Genomic DNA, 25,827 nt, shown 5'->3' with positions numbered 1-25,827 from the left:
CCAACAAGAGGATATAACTGTTGTAAATATCTATGCACCCAATACAGGATCACCTACATATGTGAAACAAATACTAACAGAATTAAAGGGGGAAATAGAATGCAATGCATTCATTTTAGGAGACTTCAACACACTACTCACTCCAAAGGACAGATCAACCAGACAGAAAGTAAGTAAAGACAGAGGCACTGAACAACGTATTAGAACAGATGGGGCTAACAGACATCTACAGAACACTCCATCCGAAAGCAACATTCTTCTCAAGTGCACATGGAACATTTTAAAGAATAGATGTTATACTCGGCCACAAAAAGAACCTCAGTAAATTCAAAAAGACTGAAATTGTTCCAACCACTTTCTCAGATCACAAAGGTATGAAACTAGAAATAAATTACACCAAAACAAAAAAGCCCACAAACATAGAGAGGCTTAATAACATGCTCCTAAATAATCAATGGATCAATGGCCAAATAAAAACAGAGGTCAAGCAATATATGGAGACAAATGACAACAATGATTCAACAACACAAAAATCTGTGGGATGCAGCAAAGGCCGTGCTAAGAGGGAAATATATTGCAATACAGGCCTACCTCAGGAAAGAAGAACAATCCCAATGAACAGTCTAAACTCACAATTAATGAAACTAGAAAAGGAAGAACAAATGAGGCCCAAAGTCAGTAGAAGGAGGGACATAATAAAGATTAAAGCAGAAATAGGTAAAATTGAGAAGAATAAAACAATGGAAAAATTAATGAAAGCAGGAGCTGGTTCTTCAAGAAAATAAACAAAACAGATAAACTCCTAGCTAGACTTATCAAGAAAGAAAGAGAGTCTACACACATAAACAGAATCAGAAATGGGAAAGGAAAAATCACTACAGACAACACAGAAATACAAAGAATTATGAGAGAATACTATGAAAAATTAGATAGTAACAAACTAGATAACCTAGAAGAAATGGACAACTTTCTAGAAAAATATAACCTTCCAAGGCTGACCCAGAAAGAAACAGAAAATCTGAATAGACCAATTAGCAGCAAAGAAATTGAATTGGTACTAAAAAAACTACCTAAGAACAAAAACCCTGGACCAGATGGTTTCACTGCTGAATTTTATCAAACATTTAGTGAAGACCTAATACCCATCCTGTTTAAAGTTTTCCAAAAAGTAGAAGAGGAGGGAATACTCCCAAACTCTTTCTACGAGGCCAACATCACTCTAATACCAAAAGCAGGCAGACACCACAAAAAAAGAAAATTACAGGCCAATATCCCTGATGAACATAGATGCAAAAATACTCAACAAAACAGTAGCAAACCGAATTCAAAAATACACCAAAAAGATCATCCATCATGATCAAGTGGGATTCATCCCAGGGATGCAAGGATGGTACAACATTCAAAAATCCATCATCATCCATATCAACAAAAAGGACAAAAACTACATGATCACGTCCATAGATGCTGAAAATGCATTCTACAAAATTCAACATCCATTCATGATAAAAAATCTCAACCGAATGGGTATAGAGGGCAAGTACCTCAACATAACAAAGGCCGTATATGACAAACCCACAACCAACATTATACGTAACAGCGAGAAGCTGAAAGCTTTTCCTCTAAGATCGGGAACAAGACAAGGATGACAACTCTCCCCACTTTTATTCAACATAGTTCTGGAGGTCCTAGCCACGGCAATCACACAACACAAAGAAACAAAAGGCATCTGGATAGGCAAGGAAGAAGTCAAACTGTCCCTGTTTGCAGATGACATGATATTGGTACATAAAAAAACCTGAAGAATCCACTCCAAAACTACTAGAACTAATATGTGAATTCAGCAAAGTTGCAGGATACAAAATTAATACACAGAAATCTGTTGCATTCCTATATACTAATGATGAACTAGCATAAAGAGAAATCAGGAAAACAATTCCATTCACAATTGCATCAAAAAGAATAAAATACTTACGAATAAACCTAACCAAAGAAGTGAAAGACCTATACCCTGAAAACTATGGGACACTCTTAAGAGAAATTAAAGAGGACACTAAAAAATGGAAATTCATCCCATGCTCTTGGTGAGGAAGAATTAATATTGTCAAAATGGCCATCGTGCCTAAAGCAATCTATAGATCCAATGCAATCCCTACAGCATTCTTCAATGAACTAGAGCAAATAGTTCTAAAATTCATATGGAATGTCAAAAGACCCCAAATAGCCAAAGCAATCCTGAAAAAGAAGAATAAAGAGAAGGGAATTACACTCCCTGACTTCAAGCTCTACTACAAAGCCACAGTAATCAAGACAATTTGGTACTGGCACAAGAACAGACCCATAGACCAGTGGAACAGAACAGAGAATCCAGATATAAACTCAAGCATATATGGTCAATTAATATATGATAAAGGAGCCATGAATATACAATGGGGAAATGACAGCCTCTTCAACAGCTAGTGTTGGCAAAACTGGACAGGTACATGTAAAAGAATGAAACTGGATTATTGTCTAACCCCATACACAAAAGTAAACTCAAAGTGGATCAAAGACCTGAATGTAAGTCATGAAACCATAAAACTCTTAGAAAAAAAAATAGGCAAAAATCTCTTGGACATAAACATGAGCAACTTCTTCATAAACTTATCTCCCCAGGCAAGGAAAACAAAAGCAAAAATGAACAAGTGGGACTATATCAAGCTGAAAAGCTTCTGTACAGCAAAGGATACCATCAATAGAACAAAAAGACATCCTACAGTATGGGAGAATATATTCATAAATGACATATCTGATAAGGGGTTGACATCCAAATTATATAAAGAGCTCACGCACCTCAACAAACAAAAAACAAATAAGCCAATTAAAAAATGGGCAGAGGAGCTGAATAGACAGTTCTCTAAAGAAGAAATTCAGATGGCCAACAGGCACATGAAAAGATGCTCCACATCACCAGTCATCAGAGAAATGCAAATTAAAACCACAATGAGATATCACCTCACACCAGTTAGGGATGGCCAACATCCAAAAGACAAACAACAACAAATGTTGGCGAAGATGTAGAGAAAGGGGAACCCTCCTTACACTGCTAGTGGGAATGAAAACACAATGGTTCAACCATTGTGGAAAACAGTATGGAGGGTCCTCAAAAAACTCAAAATAGAAATACCATTTGACCCAGGAATTCCACTTCTAGGAATTTACCCTAAGAATGCAGCAGCCCAGATTGAAAAAGACATATGCACCCCTATGTTTATCGCAGCACTATTTACAATAGCCAAGAAATGGAAGCAACCTAAGTGTCCATCAGTAGATGAATGGATAAAGAAGATGTGGTACATACACACAATGGAATATTACTCAGCCATAAGAAGAAACCAAATCCTACCATTTGCAACAACATGGATGGAGCTAGAGGGTATTATGCTCAGTGAAACAAGCCGGGCAGAGAAAGATAAGTATCAAATGATTTCACTCATCTATGGAGTATAACAAAGCAAAAACTGAAGGAACAAAACAGCAGACACACAGAACCCAAGAATGGACTAACAGTTACCAAAGGGAAAGGGACTGGGGAGGATGGGTGGGAAGGGAGGGATAAGGCGGAAAATGTGGCATTACAATTAGCACATATAATTTAGTGGGGGGGACATGGGAAAGGTGGTATATACAGAGAAGACAAGTAGTGATTCTATAGCTTCTTACTATGCTGACAGACAGTGACTGTAATGGGGTATGTGGGGGGGGACTTGATAATGGGGGGAGTCTAGTAACCATAATGTTGTTCAAGTAATTATACATTAACGATATCAAAATTTAAAAAAAAATTCATTACTAGGCGAAAGAAGTAAATGTACATGTAATTTACACCACTTTCTCTACTTTCATATATGTCTGAAATTTTTCAAAGAAAAAAACTTTTAATGTAATTGAGAAAAAGCCCATAGGATTACTAAGCTATTTCATGAAAGGAAGGGAAGGAGGGAAGGAGGGAAGCCTGGAAAATGAAATGTGGATCACTTACCTCTTTAAGTTTAGAAGCAAGTTCCTGCCTTTCTTTTGATACCATTGCAATATTTTCATCTAATTCTTGTCTCTGGAAAGAATTAGAAATGTCATCATTAAAATTAAGGATTTAAAAATGCTTTCTAATAGGATGCTTCACATTTCAAAAGGGTGAGCCTCTACTTCTTTTTACTAATGAAAAATTCACTATGCATCCAGTTTGTTTTCTCTTCACCAGGAAAGTCTTTATCACTGCATGCAGAGAACCCGGCGAAGTCATGCCGGCTGCCTCAGCATTCTCTGTGTAGCCAATAGCTGACCGAAGCCTTACACCAATGGTGGCCCCTCATGCACAACCAAGCCCAAAAGAGCACTTGCTGAGTCATAGGCAAATGTAAGCTCCTGACAGGATGTGCCAACAGCCTTGTGTTCAAGTCTTCCCTGCCACCCAGCACCTTCCCCTCACACGCCCCTTAACTGAGACTGCTCCCCATGGGGCTGACCAAATCCTGCTCTTCTGGTTTGAATTTCCCAATCCAGCCTTAGTGTGGGAAGCCCAAAGCTGTCTATTCCCCTGGGATCCTCATAAAGCTGTGTGCCGGGTCCTGTCTCTAGATACGCACTCTGCCTTCACCTCCCCGGTGCTTCCTCAAGGACCTGTGGGTAATAAACTTCTCTATTTCAACTTTTCTTGTGATCTGTTTCTTAATGGGGGGCTCATCATCCAGTATATATATTCTGTGCTCCATTTAAAGTGTTAATTAGATAAATTCTTAACACTGTGTAAGACTTGGTTATGTCCAGTGCTTGCATGTATGCTGTTCACGTCTGCTCGGCATTCCACTTGCTCATCATTCCTCCACTAATTTCTAGGTGGTTCAACTGAGGTTATCAATCACCCCAACTATTCCTCTGGCCACAGTGATGAGCATTTAACAGGTTTTCTATTAGCTTGGATGATGGAGCCCAAAGATGCTGGCACTCACTTTCTGGAGAAATGTCTGACACACAGAGGTAGAGAAACACCACCACGTGAGCCTCTGGATGTAGTCATGCTGAAGCTGGTTATTCCCAGATTTCCCAAGTGTATGAGCCAGCTGAATTCCCTTTTTGTCTAACTTAACCTGAACTGAGTTTCTTTAACTTGCAACTGAAAGATCCTTAATGAGTTCAGTAAAGCTTTAACGAGGCAGGCAACAGCAAAACTACACAGCCTGTCAACTCGCATCTGTTTTAGTAAATAAAGTTTTATTGGAACAGGCCACATCAATTTGTTTATGTATTATCTATTGCTGCTCTTGTGCTACAACAGCAGAGCTGTGTAGTTGAGAGAGGCCATGTGGACTGCAGAGTCTAAAACAGTTACTATGTCTCCCTTTCAAAAAAAAGTTTTAACTCCTGATCTAAGGCATACCACTTTTGATACATTTTTATACACAAATGATGTTATTCCTCAAGGAAAGAATGGCATCAAATACACACCTACTAGTTTGTGTACTAATGAGTTGTTCAGAAAATTAATCAAGAAATGTGTAGCTACCTGTATTTCCCTTCCACCTCGACATAAAGCACGCTGGCGGGAAAGTTCGTCCAGCTGATTATCCAGATATTCTTTTCTTCTATGCATCTCCTGAACATGAGAAGGTAAGTCTTTTTCTTAAAAAATAAAAATAAAAAAAGAAGAATTATATGCTAATTCTAACACACACACATATGCATACACAGTGAGAAGAAAACTAGTTCTCAAAGCTAGACTATTTGAGAGTCTCCAGATTTACCTTTAATGCCCAAGCCATTTTCTAACATACAAGAGGAAACAGGAAGAACATGAGTATGCACTTCTTCAATACTTACTCATTCTGCGGTCAACTTGGTTGTCCAAACTGAATTTTAGGACCTCATTATTAATAGACTTTATTGGACCCACACGCACTAAATTTATATCTCCACAGTTTCCTGTTGATAAAAATCACACCTAGAGATTAACAAGGACAATGCCAATCTCTGTACATAATTACCTATTTCTAAGCAAATATATTAACAATCAGAGAAGGGGGCTAACATCAGCAGATACCTGAAGCCCCGCTAGAGGCTTCATACACACTGTTATAGATATCCCCCGTAACAAAAACACTGTAAGGCAAGCTCTCATCACTTCTACCTAATAAAGTTAGTGAGGTCACATGAATATAATGCTGTGGAGTTGAGATTCTATTCTAAGTACAGATTCTATTATAAAGGTAAACATTTTTCGAACTATGTTCTGTAAAACATTCCATGGTAAAATAAATTTGGGAAATGATGAGTTAAAATAAAATAGATTTCATAACCACAGGATAGTAAAAAATACATAAAGACTTTTTTATATTAATGCATATTTGGATTTTTAAAACAAATCTTATTTGACCATCAAATCCTTTTCTGCATAATGTTCTGAACAAAGGTTTTGAAACCCTGCTCCACATTACACAGCTACTCCAAAATATAAGGGAGAGACACAAGATAATGGAAATTCTAGAGTATGGTAATCCCAAAAGTTGTAAACATTTAACGGGCTTATTAACCATTTTTATTATTAACCATGTTTTAAGCAAAACATCTTTATTTTAGGTTTTCACATTTTAGATATTATTTAATCTAAAAATCTCCCACTATATCATTGGGCTACATGACAGCAATCAGGCAGTGTACACATATCCCAACGTGACCCATCCATCACACACTCATTTGTTTATTCTCTCTCTCCTACCAGTGAATCTAAGTCCCATGAGGAAAGAGTTTTGTTCTGGTCACTGCCTAGAAAATGATGGCTAGCATGTAGTAAGTTCAGTAAATATATGTTGAATGAATGACTTATTATACAGTTGTCTACTACAACATATTTTTGTTTTGAGTTCAGCTCATTCTTCTAAATTTGAAACCATCTTCTTTGGCCAACATTTACTTGAAACATAAATTTCAAAACTGCTAACTTACTTGTTTCCTCCATCAGAAAGGTAAATGAGAATATCTGACAATTCACCAACTATAAACACCTAGAAATGCTTCACAAATTATAACTGACATCCTTTAAATTGCAGGGTGTGCTCATAGAATGCTAACAGTAATTCCTAGGGGCCGAAAACAAAGCAAAGGCTGAAAATCAAAGTTGAGAGGCGCCAAGCTGTGTGGTTTCCGAGGAGCAGGGTGAGTGGTGAAGGCTGGTTGCTGTCTAGGGGCTTAGGGTTTGTGTTTTGATTTACAGTCAATAAAGTGCAGGGATTTAAACATCTTTAGTTCTGTAGAGTTTGACAGATGTCTACACTGGTAAACTACTATTCCAATCAAGATAAAGAAATTTTCTACTAATGGGGGCTTGAATTTTAAAAGCCCACCAGAAAGCAAAAGTGCTTGAGAGAGGAGGAGGGGTTTCAAAGAAGTCAGTCCATTTCACCTGGACTTGGCTGAAAACAATCTGCTCACGGGACCATCTGCCCAGTGGCCTGTGCCCAGTGCATGGAGAGCCTCACTTTAAGACGCAAGGAATGACAGAGATGACCTGACAAAATACAGCTGATATTTTAAGAACAAGACAGAGAACTTTATGCCAACATATTTGAAAATCTAAGATGCAGTGGAAATTTTTCTTGAAAAATATGATTAGGAAAACTGACTCAAATTTAGAGAATAGTCCACTAACAATTAAAGACATTTAGACAGAAGACAAAAACTAACCTGCCAAAATATAGACCAAACTACCCTCCTAAAAAAACAAAAAACCGAACAGACTAAAAACAAATTAACCTTCAAGAACAGATATAGACTCCGTGCCTTACACAAAATATTCGAAAGAATAAACAGAAAAATCCTCTCCAACTCCATTTTTAAAGTCTGTGCAACTGCAATACTAAAACTAGACAAAGAAATGATGAAGAAAAATTATGGGCTGGCCCCATTTATGAATACTAATTTAAAAATCCTAAATAAAACATAAGCCATCCAGCAGTGTGCAAAACATGACTAAGTGGTCTTATTCTAAGAATCAAAGATGTTTTAACATTAGAAAAACATTGTAATTTCCTTTTTAACAAATTAAAGAAAAACTTAACAACCATTTAAACAGGTGCAAAAAGAGAATTCATGCAATTACCTCAATGCCTGCTCATTCATGATAAAACTACTGAAAGAGCCCTAAAGGGCAGGTACCAAGACCCAGAATAGAGCATTATATTAATGGTGAGATATCTGAGGCAGTTCCTTAAGGATACCCTAGACCCACTGGAAGTACTGAAAAAGTGAAAATGAAAAGTACTGAAGAAGAAAAAATCTCTGACAGAAGATAACATTTCTCTCTACCCACCACCGCTCCCCCAACTTCAATGCCTCCCTCACCCATGGCTCTGGCCCTGCTATTCAGTGAACACCTAAAAAAGCGCTGGCCCTCAGCAGGTAGGCAAGTTAAACTGCAGGGCTGCAAGGGAGCTGCTCTTGGGCTTGTGAACTGGTACAACCACTTTCGAGAACAATGTGGCACACTCCAGAACACTGAAGAGGCAAAAATCCTCCAACCTAATTCTTTCTCTTTGAGGTATACAAATGCTAGACCAATGTTTTTAAACTTTTTCACCTGTAGTATGACATACACTTCACACAGAAACCTGGTCCAGTCACACCCCTCACCAACGGACCAGGTTTCACAGACCAATACCCAGCCTCATTACATACCCTCTGATCTCTTGTCTCTTCTGTCCTGTTTCACCTTGTTTGCGTATAATGGCTCTGGCCTCCCTACACTGGTTTTTACAATCCACTCACTGGTCACAAGCCACACAAGCACTGCCTAAAGGAGAGCATGACTCCAAAAGTGTCGAGCATGACTCCAAAAGGGTCAGAGCGCAGTGTCTGGTGAGCCCCCTTTCCCGCTGAGGGGTGCACCAGCACGATGCATTTGCACACTGTAGTAATGAACATTTTTCTACCTGCACTGGAAAGCACATGCAAGAACTGAAAGGTTCGCTGCAATAAAGTTTGAAATAACAAAAAAATGGAAAAGAATCTAAGTTTCTATCAACATATAATGAATAAACTGTGCACTCACACAATTACATACCCTTTAGCAGTTCATATACATCTACAGTGCTGTGTACAATCATAAACCTCACAAACAACAGTGAGTGGAAAAGCTGCAGACTGACAAAGTATTTCAAGTTTCAGGAGCAAATGAATTCTGTACATAGGTAATATATATGTAGTAAAAGGAAAAATGTGTGTGATCCCTCAGAATTAAGGTGTCCCAGATCCTCTTGTTAGCTGGGTACGGTGTATGAGTTAAGTTCTGACCAAAAGAAGTATGCAGAGGTGCTCCCAGCAGTGTCTAGAATTTCCTTGACAATATGGCTGCTTTGTTCCCTTGGCCTCTTCCTCATCTTTTCCTCTCACTTGCTGGATGTGATTACTGGAGCTGGAGCAGCCATCTCTGACCATGATGTACACTAGGAATGTAGGCCACATACAGTGAGGCAGTAAGATAAAAGGAGCCTGGGCCTCTGAAGACCCAGAAACCATCATATTGCCAATACCAGTCCTGAACTGCCCATCGCTGGGCTTCGATATAAGAAACTTCTATCATAGGTAAGCCACTGTATTTGGAGTCTCTGTTATTTGTAGCAAATCTAAGCCTAACTGATAAAAGGTACTGTCAAGTAGCCAAGTTTGGTTAGGGAAACCTGAGTGAGTTCAAAAAAGACGAGTTCAGAAAAGCAGTCTAATAGAGCCATAAACACACTGTCAAAATGGGTGGTACAAAAAAAACCCTAAAGACTCCACTCTAAAACTACTAGAACTAATATCTGAATTCAGCAAAGTTGCAGGATACAAAATTAATACACAGAAATCTGTTGCTTTCCTATACACTAACGATGAACTAGCAGGAAGAGAAATCAGGAAAACAATTCCATTCACAACTGCATCAAAAAGAATAAAATACCTAGGAATAAACCTAACCAAGGAAGTGAAAGACCTATACCCTGAAAACTACAAGACACTCTTAAGAGAAATTAAAGAGGGCACTAACAAATGGAAGCTCATCCCATGCTCTTGGCTACAAAGAATAAATATTGTCAAAATGGCCATCCTGCCTAAAGCAATCTAGAGATTCAATGCAATGCCTATCAAAATACCAACAGGATTCTTCAACGAACTGGAACAAATAGTTTTAAAATTCATATGGAACCACAAAAGACCCTGAATAGCTAAAGCAATCCTGGAAGGAAGAATAAAGTGGGGGGATCTCGCTACCCAACTTCAAGCTCTACTACAAAGCCACAGTAATCAAGACAATTTGGTACTGGCACAAGAACAGAACCACAGACCAGTGGAACAGAATAGAGAGTCCAGATATTAACCCAAACATATACAGTCAATTAATATATGATAAAGGAGCCATGGACATACAGTGGGGAAATGACAGCCTCTTCAACAGCTGGTGTTGGCAAAACTGGACAGCTACATGTAAGAGAATGAAACTGGATCACTGTCTAACCCCATACACAACAGTAAATTCGAAATGGATCAAAGACCTGAATGTAAGTCATGAAACCATAAACTCTTAGAAAAAAACATAGGAAAAAATCTCTGGGACATAAACATGAGCGACCTCTCCATGAACATCTCTCTTCAGGCAAGGGAAACAAAAGCAAAAATGAACAAGTGGGACTACATCAAACTGAAAAGCTTCTATACAGCAAAGGATACCACCAATAGAACAAAAAGGCATCCTACAGTATGGGAGAATATATTCATAAATGACATATACGATAAAGGGTTGACATCCAAAATATATAAAGAGCTCACACACCTCAACAAACGAAAAGCAAATAATCCAATCAAAAAATGGTCAGAGGAGATGAACAGATAGTTCTCCAAAGAAGAAATACAGATGGCCAACAGACATATGAAAAGATGCTCCACATCGCTAGTTACCAGAGAAATGCAAATTAAAACCACAATGAGGTATCACCTCACACCAGTAAGGATGGCTACCATCCAAAAGACAGACAACAACAAATGTTGGCGAGGTTGTGGAGAAAGGGGAACCCTCCTACACTGCTGGTGGGAATGTAAATTAGTTCAATCATTGTGGAAAGCAGTATGGAAGTTCCTCAAAAAACTCAATAGAAATACCATTTGACCTAGGAATTCCAGTCATAGGAATTTACACTAAGAATGCAGCAGCCCAGTTTGAAAAAGACATATGCACCCCTATGTTTATCGCAGCCTTATTCACAATAGCCAAGAAATGGAAGCAGCCTAAGTGTCCGTCAGTAGATGAATGGATAAAGAAAATGTGGTACATATACACAATGGAGTATTATTCAGCCATAAGAAGAAAACAAATCCTACCAATTGCAACAACATGGATGGAGCTAGAGGGTATTTTGCTCAGTGAAATAAGCCAGGCAGAGAAAGACAAGTATCAAATGATTTCACTCATCTGTGGAGCATAAGAACAAAGGAAAACTGAAGGAACAAAACAGCAGCAGAATCACAGAACCCAAGAATGGACTGACAGTTACCAAAGGGAAAGGGACTGGGGAGGATGGGTGGGAAGGGAGGGATAAGGGGTGGGGGGAAAAAGGGGCATTATGATTAGCATGTATAATGTGGGGGGTGGCACGGGGAGGGCTGTGTAACACAGAGAAGACAAGTAGTGATTCTACAGCATCTTACTATGCTGATGGACAGTGACTATAATGGGGTATGTGGGGGGAATTTGGTGATGGGAGAAGTCTAGTAAACATAATGTTCCTCTTGTAATCGTAGATTAATGATACCAAAAAAAAATATTTAAGATAGGTTCCCTCGAGGAACCCCAAAATTCTGACCAATGGGCCGAAAATGCCTACAGATAAATAAGTCGCAAAACTACCTATCCATTCAGTAAATGATTCAAAATGTGAAAAAAAAAAAAAGAAAAATGGGTGGTATGAAAATATGTCTTAAGGTTAAGTAAACAAATTATTTTACATATTCCGCCAGGAGTCCTCTATCATTTGTAGTAACGCTCTTCACCAATATATCAATTGTCCTGAAAAAAGTTACCCTTGAGGTGTACCCTCCATCTCTACTCTTCAGTTTCTCCTCCTATAAAACGTAGATAGTAGGGTCACTTAACACTTAGTTCACAGGATTATTCTGAGAACACTGGCACCATAAGCACTCAGTGACCATAAACGATGACTGCTCTAGCCTCTCAGTCACTCAGTATCTGCTAAGCCCCAAATGGGTGTAAGACACTGTTCTAGGCACCAGGGCCACTACAGTGAACAACAACAACAACAAAACACCCTGGCCTTTGTGGAGACTATTATATTCTAGATATACCGAACTATTCAGGGTCCTCTTGCCTCTGGACCTGTTAACTGAGAATAACTTCTGTTACAGCTCTCACCCTTACCATGGCTAACTCCTAACTGCTCTTCAGATTTCATCTTAGACATCATATCCTCTAAAAACCTTCCCCAACTCTCATGAGACTAACTCAAGGACTGCTCCAAAGCATCTGAAAAAACACTCACATTTGACTCCTATTACAAAACTTACACCTTCATAATATAATTTATAATTGCCTACTGATCCACCCCCTTCCACTAGACTGTCTCTTTGAAGGTTTCACTGTTGAAACCTCAGTACTTAGTCCAGCGCCTGGCACACAGTGAATGCTCAGAAATATTTGTTAAGTGAATTAATGAGTGCCGAAGGACCACAGCCCTGAGAACAAGTTACTCCCAGAGTTGGCTTGCTCTCTGCCATTCAGAGTTGCCCACACTCAACATTGAAAACAGAAAAATTAACAGTCCATGTAAGTGTCATACCCAAAGGATTCTTCTTGTCTTTACACTTTTCTTTGAATTCGAGGATGATTTTTTTCATAAGTTCATCCACAGCTGCATTGGAAGGTGCACACACAAGGACTCGGTTTTGTTTGATTTTGGCATTGGAGTTAACATCTGAATGCCCCTTCCTCTGGCTCTATAATTTGCACACACACATACGAAACAAACAAACACAAAATACTGATGAGCTTTGTTATGCAGTTTTATAGGTTTTTCTACTTCCATATATGTTTGAGAGCTCCCTTATCAATAGTTAGAAATGAGTAAGAAAATCTATGCCGTACACTGATATTAAAGTTATTCTGGAATAAAAAAATATTGTCATGACTTCTCTGAGCTTTACCTTACTATCCACTTACTTTATAGTACTCAGTCCAACCAAAGGATAGAGTAGGAACACATTCAAGATGGTTTCCTGGCACTACCACGACCCATAATAAAGCCATAAGGCCAGCCTTCTACCCTTAGGGCTAGTTTCACACAAGACAGCCTTTTCTGCCCTTTGCACTTATAACCTTCTCCCTCTCTGCTACCCATCTCTGACACAGTTCCACACAGTATCAAAAAGATACCACAAAGGGAAGGGGAACAGACACCCTAGCACTTATTGACATACATCAGCTAATTCCAGGGAAGGGAAAATAACACCCTCCATCAACAGCACCGATGCCCTTGCCCAGACTCTACCTCTGTCAGGAGGAGATACAGGAGGCCAACAATAGTTTTTGATTTTCCTGTTCCAGGTGGTCCTTCAATCAGACAGATTTTGGCAACCGATGGGGAGTGTCTCACCATGGCATATGCAGTTTCTATTGCTTTCTTTTGGTCTTCATTGAAATCTCTTAAGTAGGCAATCTACACAAAAGACATTAGTGAGAAGGAGTTTTCTTCCTGCAGTGGCACATGAGAGGATGACAATGGAAAACATCTGTTTTGAATTTCTTTAAATATTTATCAGACAGAAACTTTGGTTATGTTCAGGTAAGACCTAAAATGACCTTTAATCTAAGAATCACTTTGACTACTGGAAATAAAGTTACTTGTATGCGTGTCTGCAGACTCCAGCCCATCTACAAATACTACAACTGTATTTTTATTTGTGATTCTAATAAAGATGATCATAGTAAATTGTTCAATACTTTTCTTCTATTTGCTCTTTGACTCTTCCCATTTTATAGTAAGTTCTCTCCTTAAGTAAAAACATTCCTAAACTTACTTTCCTAATACAAGTGATACAGTGGAAAGAGCATGGGATTTGCAGTCAAATCTGAGTGGAAACCTGTTTCACTCATAAGCTAGGTCTCAAATCCGCTAGCTCCCTGAGCCTGAGCCTTTGTCATCCATTAAATCTGGGGTTCCTTAAAGGGTGAGAACTGAGATAATGCACATAAAAGCCCTAGCTCACAGCAAGGGTTCCAAAAGCATCACTTTCCTTTTGCCTTTTCCTGTGCTAATTTCCTGGAACTTATTTATAGCTCTCCTAATGAGAAACACATGTTCAACAAAATAACAACTTCATCTCCCCACTTGCAGCAAATTAGTTCTCCATCATTCAAATGGGAAGTAGCTCCACTAAACCTACTCCTGAATTTCAATCACCTAACAAACATTTAAGGAGGAGGCTCATCTAACATTTTAACCTTGCTCTTCAAGCGCACTTCAATTCTTTTTGTCCTGTGCCTTTTTCCTGAGGCAGCTGGCTAGCACCCCGCGGGCGCTGCTGTGTTAGGAACACCAAGCACCAAATCACATTGGTGTGAATGCCGTGTGGCTCTGGTGCACACACAGGAATAGGGAGGAAAGACAACAAGATTCTTTAATATCATGACAGGAAAATTTCTGACTTTCCATGTTACCATATAATCATCACTCACAATTCTCTCAGATGTTGTAGTTAGTAAATCTTTTGTACAGAAGTCCATGGGGTTTGGATTCAGAACAACTCTGGCCAGCTGACTCCGACCATTCAACAAAGACATGGCTTTCAACTTCCTTTGCGTAGTTAACAGAGAACTGATTACAATGCATTTTACCAGTTCATTTAAATTGACTGCCAAATTATCTTGAGTCTGGATGAAAAGGGAACACTCAGATTTCCCATTACGCACTATTATCAAGAAGGAGAAAAAGCAATTTCAGTTACCAGTAAATAATGGTATCCAGTTAAAAAGGTTATTCAGATTTAGTTATAACTTTGGTTTTCTGTATGATACATTATTTAAATAATTCACTCCATAAATATTTACTGAATGCCTCCTAAGAACCAGGCAATGTTCAGTCCTCAAGAGACTTATTTTCTAAAAGAGGGAGGCAGATGACCAAATAAACATGTCGGGTGGTGTAAGTGCTATAAAAAAGCAGTGAAAGGGGGGAAGGAAGCAGTGAGGAATATGAGGGAGGTACTACTGTTGATAGGATGGCGTCTGAGCAGAGACCTGAAACAGTAAGTGGGCCCTGCCCTATCTGGGGAAGGAGTGTTCAGGCAGTGAATCAGCAACTGCAAAGAGCATGAGGCAGAGACGTGACTGGAGAGTTTAGGGACTAGGGAGGAGGCAAGCGGCTGGAAGAAGTGGGGAAAAGCATGCTAGAAGATTCTGAATACAGCAGGGCCACTGCAGAGCATGAAGTGACTCTGAATGTTTTCTAAGTCAGGTAGAAAGCCACAGGACAGCTTTGGGTAAGGAAGTGACATGCTGAAGGAGCCACTGCAATGGGAAAAGCACAGAAGCAAAATGGCCACATAGGAGGCCACTGCAGCAACCTAGTAAAAGTAGTGGTAGTGTGGAATGGGATGGAATAGTAGAGATGGAGCTTGGTTTTGCATATACTGCAAAGACTCAGTAGGATTTGCTATTGAATTAGATGTAGGCTATGAAAGAAAAGAAGGATCAAGGATGACAGGTTTTTACCCTCAGCAACTGGAAGGAAGGAAAAATACAGGTGTAGCAGATAGGCAGAAAAGCATGTGTTTTTTTTGGACTAGGTTTGAAACAGATCTTCAAATAGAGATGTCAGGTAGTTGGATGCATAAGGAGTTCGGGAAAGGAGACTCACTCAGAAATATAAATTTGGTAATGTAATCACTTGCAAAAATCAAAAGTATAGATCAAACTACATATACCTTCTGCTTCTCTTCTAAATTCATTCTACACAAATAATTTGCTGATTACACTTATAAATATGGCACACCAGTTACACTGTAGCATGGTATTGAAGTCCAAGGAGCTTTGCTCTATTAAGATATGATACAAAAAGGTGAAAGAATAATGAAATCACGTTCTCTTCATATAACTCAAACTGAGGAACCAGAATGTTAAGAAAAAAGGCAGCTTGGTATATAATAAAGAATGTGGACTCTGCAGTCAAATAAAAGTAGGTTTCAGTTCTGGACCTATTTTTTAATACTTATGATAACCTTAGGTAAGTTACTTACCATCCCTGAGCCCTGATTTCCTGATGAGCAGGGAACAAGTAATTCTTACTGCTTTTAAGATTTTGGTGAAGATGACAAATGCACCCAGGAAGAAAGACAAGGCACACTGCCTGGCACACAGTGGAACCCCATTAAATTCAACCCAGCATTAAATTCAACATTATTTTTGTTATGCTACTTTAGGGACAGAAATCCCTGCAACACAATGGATGGGAGTGACAGAAATAGCAAACCCTTCAAAAGTTGCCTTACAATGAGTTATACATTTGGTCTTCTCATTAATAATTAGCCACAAAAGGTTGGAATATGATTTAAGATACAACAAATGGTCTGTAAACTGTAATAATGAACACAATGACAGATGAAGGAATGTACCATAAGAAGAGCTCACAAAGCAAGCTTTCAAATCAGAAGTCTGTAGCAATAAATATTGGGCCTTTTCCAAATGAGTCTAGAAAAACTTAGAACTCTGAATGGCCAGTAATCCACCTAGCAAATACATGTCTGGTAAACGTGTAGCTAAAACATCAGTGGTAAAAGCATACTTTACAGGGAAATTAAAAGATGAGTTTATATCTGACAGATTTCTTTTCAATGTATCATTATTTACTTACTGACTGAAGTGCGGCAAAATTTATTAACATAACCACAATGATATTCGTGGGGATCGTGCAGGCAATTTCTCTCTGTATTTTCCATCTCTCCATTTAGTCTTTCAGGAACCAAGAACACCAAATCATTTTCCTTTGGATAAAGCTGTTGAGTTAGTTCACATTCATCAAGATAAACTATGAAACAAGAAGAAGACAGCATTTGCTCTAACAGAATTATTTTAAGTTAAGGTTAATTTAAAGGCTGTTAAACGCTTAGGTTCTAAGTTCAACCAAGTATATGGCACTAGAGGATTTGGTGATGTAAGCTAGTCAACATTTTCAAATATTGATTATACAGTATAAAACTTTTCTTAAATTGATACAGAGCAAAAATAGGTAAAGTCATAATATTCTAAAGGAGCTAATAAATTTCCTGTCCTTGAAGTTTAGTTTTTAATTTTAAAAAATTCTCTTTTGTTCCCCACTTCAAAAATCCCAGGAGAAAATCCAGAAACAGATCCAAGTACACAAAAGAATTCTGAGCCTATTGGTGGCATTTCAGACAAGGGGGAAAGGACAGTCATCAACTAAATGGAGCTGGGAAAACAGAGCAGGCACTAGAATAAGAGAGTTCAGTACCAACTGCCAAATCCAGTGACCACACACCCAGATGAAGCGTGAGATACTGGGATAGGGCAGACGGAACCACTACATCAACAAGATTTTTAAAACATGGTATGTAAGATATATCTATTTGTAAGCATTAGAGTAGAAACATAACAGTGAAAAAGTACTGTGTTGGATCCAGGAGAATGTGGAAATCCACAGGGATCAGCCCAGTATTTCCCCTAGAAATGTCTTAACTGTTCAGGGAACAGCAGCCCAGAGGTCGAGCAGTACTTGGAACAGCCCTGTTGACCTGAAAAGACAGAAGTTGGAGTCCAGGGCATACCCAGCTGGGGACCCAACAGCCCTCAGACTTCAGGCTGGGACAATGAAGAATTACAGCCAAGGATGAAGTAGCGGTAAACTGGCCTTTACATGGGCCACAGCACACCTTCAAGTCACCTGGGAACTTTAGAAAGCTGCATCCCTTCAGCTGGATTAGGATGACCCCCTCACTGCCAGTGGCCCCAGATACGAGACAGAAGCAAAGGAACAGCTTCTCTGGAAGATGACAGTATTGTCAAAAGGCCTCAAATTATTTTTATAAATAACTTTCCAAAGACAATGACCAACACACAACAGAGAAAAGCAAAGCATGAGGAGAGAAGAAGAAACACATACTGGTAGAATCAATCAACAAAAAAGGACAGCACAAAGGGCTACAGATACGTCTTTACTGGTTTAAAATACTGGGTTAGAATACATGGCAAAAATAGCAAGTGGGATGGGACAAAGTTAAAGTCTTTAAAGATTTACCTATGTAGACATTTAAAATACCTTTAAAACTAAAGTTGCTGATAAGGGTGCACATTTTAAGTATTAACCTAACTACTAAACGAGCAAAAGAAGTATTATAAATTGAGGCATAATTTTCAGAGAAGAAAAAAATGAAGTTTAAAAGTGGAAAAAAAATTTTAAAGTATATAATCAAAACAAAAGGTAATATATTTAATATATAAGTGCATTTGTTTTCAACTGTGATTCATTTTGTTTTGTTAAAATTCACCTTGATTTAATGATTCAGAAGTCTCGTGTGTATGTAGAAAGTATGCTCTAGGCCTATCGGTTTTTTACTTACATGTTTTATTAGGTTATTATGCACTCATTGTCCTATCTTCTGTTGATCTGACATTATCAGTATGAATACTCCCCTTATCTCTAATAACGCTTGTCTTAAGGGTATTTAGTTTGATATTCACAGAGCTAAACAAGTTTCCTTTTAGTTGGGTTTACAAGAGACTCTCTTTCAACCTTTCTCTATCCTATGTTTACATGTATTACGTGTGAACAGTGTATAGTGAGCCCATATTGTTCCTAAAAGGAACAATTTTCTACTGAAAGATACTAGGGCTACTTAAAAAACTGCAAGTTGAGAGATAAAAAAAAATGTAGATGTTATCAGTCATATCAGATAGGAAGAAAACTCTCAAACACTAGTAGGCACCACCTTGAAGGAACCAATTATAAGGGATTGGAATCAAGTATATTTAAGTCCATGGTTTTTAAAAAGCTCACAGGTCAACACCAGTGCTTATAGTGCATTAACTCATTACTTAAAAAACTGCTCAGAAGTCAAGTATTTGGTTCTGCCTTTCTTCGTAAAGTATACCAGTGAGTAACCAAACAGCATGGAGAAATTTCTTCTTATACAACTATTCCAGCTAATAAATGAAGACGTGATCAAATAAAAATATCACCACTTGAAGGTAATAAATTAATTTAGGCACTAAGCATCAACAGCTGTAAATATTCCAGAAAGGGAAATTAAGACATCATGCACCTCCTGATAAAGGAAAATACCACTACCTATGAAATAGTTTTTGCCAAAAATAATAAATACCTCTAGATCCAATTATCAATTTACAGGAAATACAGGACAGTAAAACATGCTACACACCACCAGGTGAATGCAATCAGCAAAATCCAGTCAGTAAGTAATTACAGGATCAACAATCCAACTTCTTCAACAAATAAATTACAAAGGAAAAAAAAAAAAAAAACAGAATGAGGGAGTTGAAGTTAAAAAAGACCTGTCAACCAATGTCAACAAGTGCACCTAATTTGGATCCTAATCCAAAAAGGCAGAAAAAATTATTTATGAGGAAATTGGAAATTTAAACACTGACTAGCTATCTAATATTAAGGAATTACTGTTAATATTTTAACAATAAATTATGAAATGTTTAGGTCCTTACCTTATAGAGATACTCACTGACATAATAACAAATGACCAAAACAAACAAAACTAATAACCAAAGATTATCAGCAATACTACTCCATGGAAAACTATAAAATATTACTGAAAAGTGAACCTAAATAACTGAAGATATATACCTCAGTCATGAGTTAGAAAACCAGTCTTAGAAAAATGGCAAATCTCAACATCTCGACATTGTTTTCTCTAAAATTTATATAGGAATACAAAGAGATAAGAACAGTCAAGACACTCTTAAGGCACCTCACTCACTGGATGTTAGAACTTCTTGTACAGCTAGACTAAGAATTGAGGGGGAAGAAAAATGCAATATGGGCATGAGGGTAGGCAAATGATCCAATAAAGAGGAAACAAGTCCAGAAAAAGATCTATGAATTAAACAGACAACAGATTTATGACAAATATGGCACTGCAGAGCATGGAGAAACGAGCAGTCTTGTTGGTAAACAGCACTGAGATAATTACATCTCCATTTGGAAAAAAAAAACAAAGCATGACCCCAACACCTCACTCATGCACAAAAATCAATTACAGGCTGACAAGACAATGAACCATTTAGAAAAGGGGCTGGCACTAATCATCAGGGAAATGCAAATTAAAACCACAATGAGGTATTACCTCACACCAGTTAGGATGGCCAACATCCAAAAGACTAGGAACAACAAATGTTGGCGAGGATGTGGAGAAAGGGGAACCTTCCTACACTGCTGGTGGTAATGTAAATTAGTTCAACCATTGTGGAAAGCAGTATGGAGGTTCCTCAAAAAATTCAATATAGAAATACCATTTGACCCAGGAATTCCACTCCTAGGAATTTACCCTAAGAATACAGGATCCCAGATTCAAAAAGACATATGTATCCCTATATTTATGACAGCACTATTTACAATACCTAAGATATGGAAGCATCCTAAGTGTCTATCAGTAGATGAACGGATAAAGAAGATGTGGTACATATACACAATGGAATATTATTCAGCCATTAAAAGAAAACTAATCCTGCCATTTGCAACAACATGGATGGAGCTAGAGGGTATTATGCTCAGTAAAATAAACCAGGCAAAGAAAGGCAAGTACCAAATGACTTCATTCATTTGTGGAGTATACAAAGCAAAACTAAAGGAAAAAAATAGCAACACACTCACAGACTCCAAGAAGGTAATAGTGGTTACAAAGGGGGGAGGGTTGGGGAGGGTGGGTAGGGAGGATGAAGGGGATTAAGGGGGCACTATAATTCGCAATCACAATATAGGTAGGTCACAGGGAAGGCAGTACAGCACAAAGAACACAAGTAATGACTCTACATGCATCTTACTATGCTGACAGTGACTGCAATGGAGGGTGGTGAGGACTTGGTAATACGGGTGAATGTTGAAACCACAATGTCATTCACGTGAAACCTTCACAAGACTGCATATCAATGATACTGTAATAAAAAAATAAAAGAAAATAAAAAAAGCAAAGGGGTTGGAAAACTTTTTCTTTACAGGCCACATATGTTGTGTGCTGCATATTCACCATTTTTTCAAAGCCCTTTAAAAATGTGAAAGCCTTACTCTAGGGCAGTAAAAAACAGGATATGGGGGGAGGGGAAAAAAGACAGTGGTGTGAGAAGTGTGGCAGAAGCACCTCCCAAAACTATATATATTTTGAAAATACAGCAAGTACAACTATTCCTAAAAGAGTGATCAGAAGTAAGAATGCAACAGTTAGTCTACATCTGGGAGAAGTGAACATCTCAGGGAAAAGGGTAATGTAAAAAAGCTGTGACCTGGCGGGACCCGAGCACTCCCCCCACCCCAGCTCACTGGCGGGAGGAAGAGAATCAGAGCAGGTAGAGAGTGCAAGCACAGGTCTGCTAAATACCCAGCCCTAAAATCTACCCTGGGAGCACAGACACACATTGCATGGTGCTCTGGAGATTAGAGGGGCTGAAAACCAAAGTCAGAAACTAAGACTGTGAATAGGTTCCCACAACCTGCTGCCCTGGGACAAAAGAAAAGCAGGCGCTTTGAAAGACTTCTCAACAGTCAGAAGGCTGCTAAAGGGGTAAGGGTTTAGGAGAAGGAACAGGTGGACAAAATCAGCCCAGCCCACCCAGCCCAGCAGGTTGGGAACTTCCAGGACTTTAGGCGCTCCATCCCCCCAGTTGGCAATGCAGCCCCGAGATCCCCCACTGCAATAAGCAGCCTGCTGCTCCTTCCTCCCCACCAGTACCTGCATGCAAAGCCCCTGTCCACGCCATTGCTGCAGACCAGCCGGAAGGCAGCCCTGCCTACAGCAACTACAGAGCTTAATGCAGAGGCTTTTCCCTGCACGTGGCTGACCAGCCTAGACACCAGAGACAGGTATGGCGACCAGGAAGCATGAAACAACTTCCTGAAAACAACTGTGCTGCTTGCCTGTGACTTCTTCCATGGCCCTAGGCCATCCCACCCACAGCAGCTTAGGGGATTAGCCCAGAGGCCGCTCCTGGGGTGCAGCTAACCAGCTCAGAAAGCAGAGAGAGACACTGCAACCAGGAAGCACAAAAGGCCTTTGTTCTCGCAGCAGACTTCCCCCACTCCCATTCCCCTACGCCACTTGCCTGCGACCCCTGCTATTGTCATAGGCCATCCTGAGGACCGCCCTGCCCATGGCAGTTTAGAGATTAACCCAGAGGTTGCTCCCTGTGTGCGGTCAACTGACACAGATAGTGGAGACAGGCACTATAACCAGGTAGCAGGAAGGGATTTTTGTCCCCAGCTGACCCCTGCGCCACTTGCTTGCAACCACTCCCATCGCTCCAGGACTATGAAAAGGCAGAAACACCTTGTTCAATGCAAAATCCCTCAAACACCATTAAGAGGGCTCGGTGAGACTGAAATCACCAACCTCCTGAAAAAGAATTCAAAATAAAAAGCATAAGCATGCTAATAGAGCTACAGAAAAATATTCAAGAGCTAAGGGACAAATTCAGGAGGGAGATAACTGAAATAAAACAAATAATGGAGGGATTTAAGAGCAGATTAGATGAGACAGAGGAGACAGTAAATGGAATAGAAATTAGAGAACAGGAATACAGAGAAGCTGAGACAGAGAAAAAAGGATCTCTAGGAATGAAAGAATATTGAGAACCATGTGACCAATACAAATGGAACAATATTCTCATTATAGGGGTACCAGAAGAAGAAGAAGAGAGAAAAAGGGATAGAAAGTGTATTTGAAGAAACAATTGCTGAAAACTTCCCCAATCTGGGGAAGGAAATAGTCTCTCAGGCCATGGAAGTCCACAGATCTCCCAACACAAGGGACCCAAGGAGGACAACACCAAGATATATAATAATTAAAATGGCAAAGATCAAAGACAAAGACAGAATACTAAAAGCAGCAAAGGAGAGGAAAAAGGTCACCTATAAAAGGAAAACCCATCAGGCTATCATCAGATTTCTCAGCAGAAACCTTATAGGCCAGAAGGGAGTGGTATGATAAAATCAATGCAGTGAAACAGAAGGGCCTCAAACCAAGAATACTCTACCCGGCAGGTTATCATTTAAATTTGAAGGAGGGATTAAACAATTCCCAGAAGCAAAAGTTGAGGGAATTTAACTCCCACAAACCGTCACTACACGGTATTTTAAAGGGACTGCTCTAGATGGGAGTGCGCCTAAGACTAAACAGCTGTCACCAGAGAGAACAAAACCACAGCAAAGGAAGTAGACCAACTAAATACTAACCAACTGCAAAATTAAATCAGCTGCCCACAAAGTCAGTCAAGGGATACACAAAGAGTACAAAATATAACACCTAACATATAAAGAGTGGAGGAGGAAGAAAAAAAAGGGAGAGAAAAAAATAATCTTCAGATTGTGTATCTAATAGCATAATAAGTGAGTTAAGGTAGACTGCTAGATAGTAAAGAAGCTGCCCTTGAGCCTTTGGTAACCATGAATCCGAAGCCTGCAATGGCACTAAGTACATATCTATCGATAATCACCCTGAACATAAATAGACTGAATGCACCAATCAAAAGACACAGAGTTACAGAATGGATAAAAAAGCAAGACCAATCTATATGCTGCTTACAAGAGACTCACTTCAAAGACATACACAGACTAAAAATGAAGTGATGGAAAAAGATATTTCATGCAAACAATAGGAAGAGAAAAGCAGGTGTTGCAATATTTGTATCAGATAAAACAGACTTCAAAACAAAAGAAAGTAACAGGAGACAAAGAAGGACATTATATAATGATAAAGGGGTCAGTTCAGCAAGAAGATATAACCATTATAAATACCTATGCACCCAACACAGAAGTACCCAAATATGTACAACAAATACTAACAGATTTAAAGGGGGAAACAGAATGCAATGCATCCATTTTAGGAGACTTCAACACACCACTCACTCCAGAGGGCAGATCAACCAGACAGAAAATAAGTAAGGACAGAGAGGTACTGAACAACACATTGTACAGATGGACCTAACAGATACCTACAGAACACTCCACTCAAAAGCAGCAGGACACACATTCTTCTCAAGTGCACAGGGAACATTTTCCAGGATAGATCACATACTAGGCCACAAAAAGAGCCTCAGCAAATTCAGAAAGATTGAAATTGTACCAACAACTTCTCAGATAACAAAGGTATGAAACTAGAAATAAACTGTACAAAGCAAACAAAAAGGCTCACAAACACATGGAGGCTTAACAGCATGCTCCTAAATAATCAATGAATCAATGACCAAATTAAAACAGAGATCAAGCAATATATGGAGACACATGAAAACAACAGCTCAATGCCCCAACTTCTGTGGGACACAGCAAAGGCAGTTCTAAGAGTAAAGTATATAGCAACCCAGGCATAGTTAAAGAAGGAAGAACAATCCCAGTCTAAATTCACAATTATTGCAACTGGAAAAAGAACAACAAAAGAGGCCCAAAGTCAGTAGAAGGAGAGACGTAATAAAGATCAGAGTGGAAATAAATAAAATTGAGAATAAAAAACAATAGAATTAATGAAACCAAGAGCTCCTTCTTTGAGAAAATAAACAAAATAGATAAATCCCTAGCCAGACTTACCATGAAAAAAAGAGAATCTACACACATAAATGAGAAAGGAAAAATCACTACCGACACCACAGAAATACAAAGAATTATTAGAGAATACTATGAAAAATTATATGCTAACAAACTGGATAGCCGAGAAGAAATGGACAACTTTCTAGAAAAATACAACCTTCCAAGACTGACCCAGGAAGAAAAAGGAAATATGAAGAGACCAATTACCAGCAATGAAATTGAATCAGTAATCAAAAAACTACCCAAGAGGGAAACCCTGGACCAGATGGCTTCACTGCTGAATTTTATCAGACATTTAGAGAAGATATAATACCCATTCTCCTTAAAGTTTTCCAAAAAACAGACGAGGAGGGAATACTTCCAAACTCATTCTATGAAGCCAGCATCACTCTAATACCAAAAACAGGTAAAGACACCACAAAAAAAGAAAATTACAGACCAATATGCCTGAGAAACAAAGATGCAAAAATACTCAACAAAGTATTAGCATACCAAATTCAAAAATACATCAAGATGATCATACACCATGATCAAGAGGGATTCATCCCAGGGATGCAAGGATGGTACAATATTTGAAAGTCCATCAACATCATCCACCACATTAACAAAAAGGACAAAAATCACATAATCATCTCCATAGGTGCTGAAAAAGCATTTGACAAAATTCAACACCGATTTATGATAAAAACTCAACAAAATGGTTTGAGAGGGCAAGTACCTCAACATAATAAAGGCCATATATGACAAACCCACAGTCAACATCATACTTAACAGTGAAAAGCTGAAAGCTTTTCCTCTAAGATCAGGAACAAGACAAGGATGCCCACTCTCCCCACTTTTATTCAACACAGTTCTGGAGTTCCTAGCCGTGGCAATCAGACAACACAAAGAAAAGGCGTCCAAATTGGTAAGGAAGAAGTCAAACTGTCACTGTTTGCAGATGCATGATAATGTACATAAAAAACCCTAAAGAATCCACTCTAAA

The 25,827-nt window shown here is 38.8% G+C and overlaps 1 protein-coding gene across 8 annotated transcripts in view; it reads right to left on the bottom strand.

Moving 5' to 3' along the window:
- Window positions 1-25,827, bottom strand: part of SETX (senataxin) — an 87,385-nt gene that overhangs the window by 18,828 nt on the left and 42,730 nt on the right. For all 8 annotated transcript variants that reach the window (XM_073222371.1, XM_073222377.1, XM_073222368.1 and 5 more), the window contains 7 exons: window positions 16,920-17,093; window positions 14,747-14,979; window positions 13,560-13,727; window positions 12,852-13,008; window positions 5,854-5,955; window positions 5,540-5,655; window positions 4,019-4,090 (listed from right to left, as the gene is read on the bottom strand). In XM_073222371.1, the coding sequence (XP_073078472.1) occupies window positions 4,019-4,090; window positions 5,540-5,655; window positions 5,854-5,955; window positions 12,852-13,008; window positions 13,560-13,727; window positions 14,747-14,979; window positions 16,920-17,093 (1,022 nt within the window). The remainder of the gene's footprint in view (window positions 1-4,018; window positions 4,091-5,539; window positions 5,656-5,853; window positions 5,956-12,851; window positions 13,009-13,559; window positions 13,728-14,746; window positions 14,980-16,919; window positions 17,094-25,827) is intronic.

The sequence above is a fragment of the Manis javanica genome, chromosome 2, assembly GCF_040802235.1.
Source record: "Manis javanica isolate MJ-LG chromosome 2, MJ_LKY, whole genome shotgun sequence".
In the NCBI taxonomy this organism is placed as follows: Eukaryota; Metazoa; Chordata; class Mammalia; order Pholidota; family Manidae; genus Manis; species Manis javanica.
Note: the sequence above shows the minus strand (reverse complement) of the source record. Positions and strands in the feature narration are given on the sequence as shown.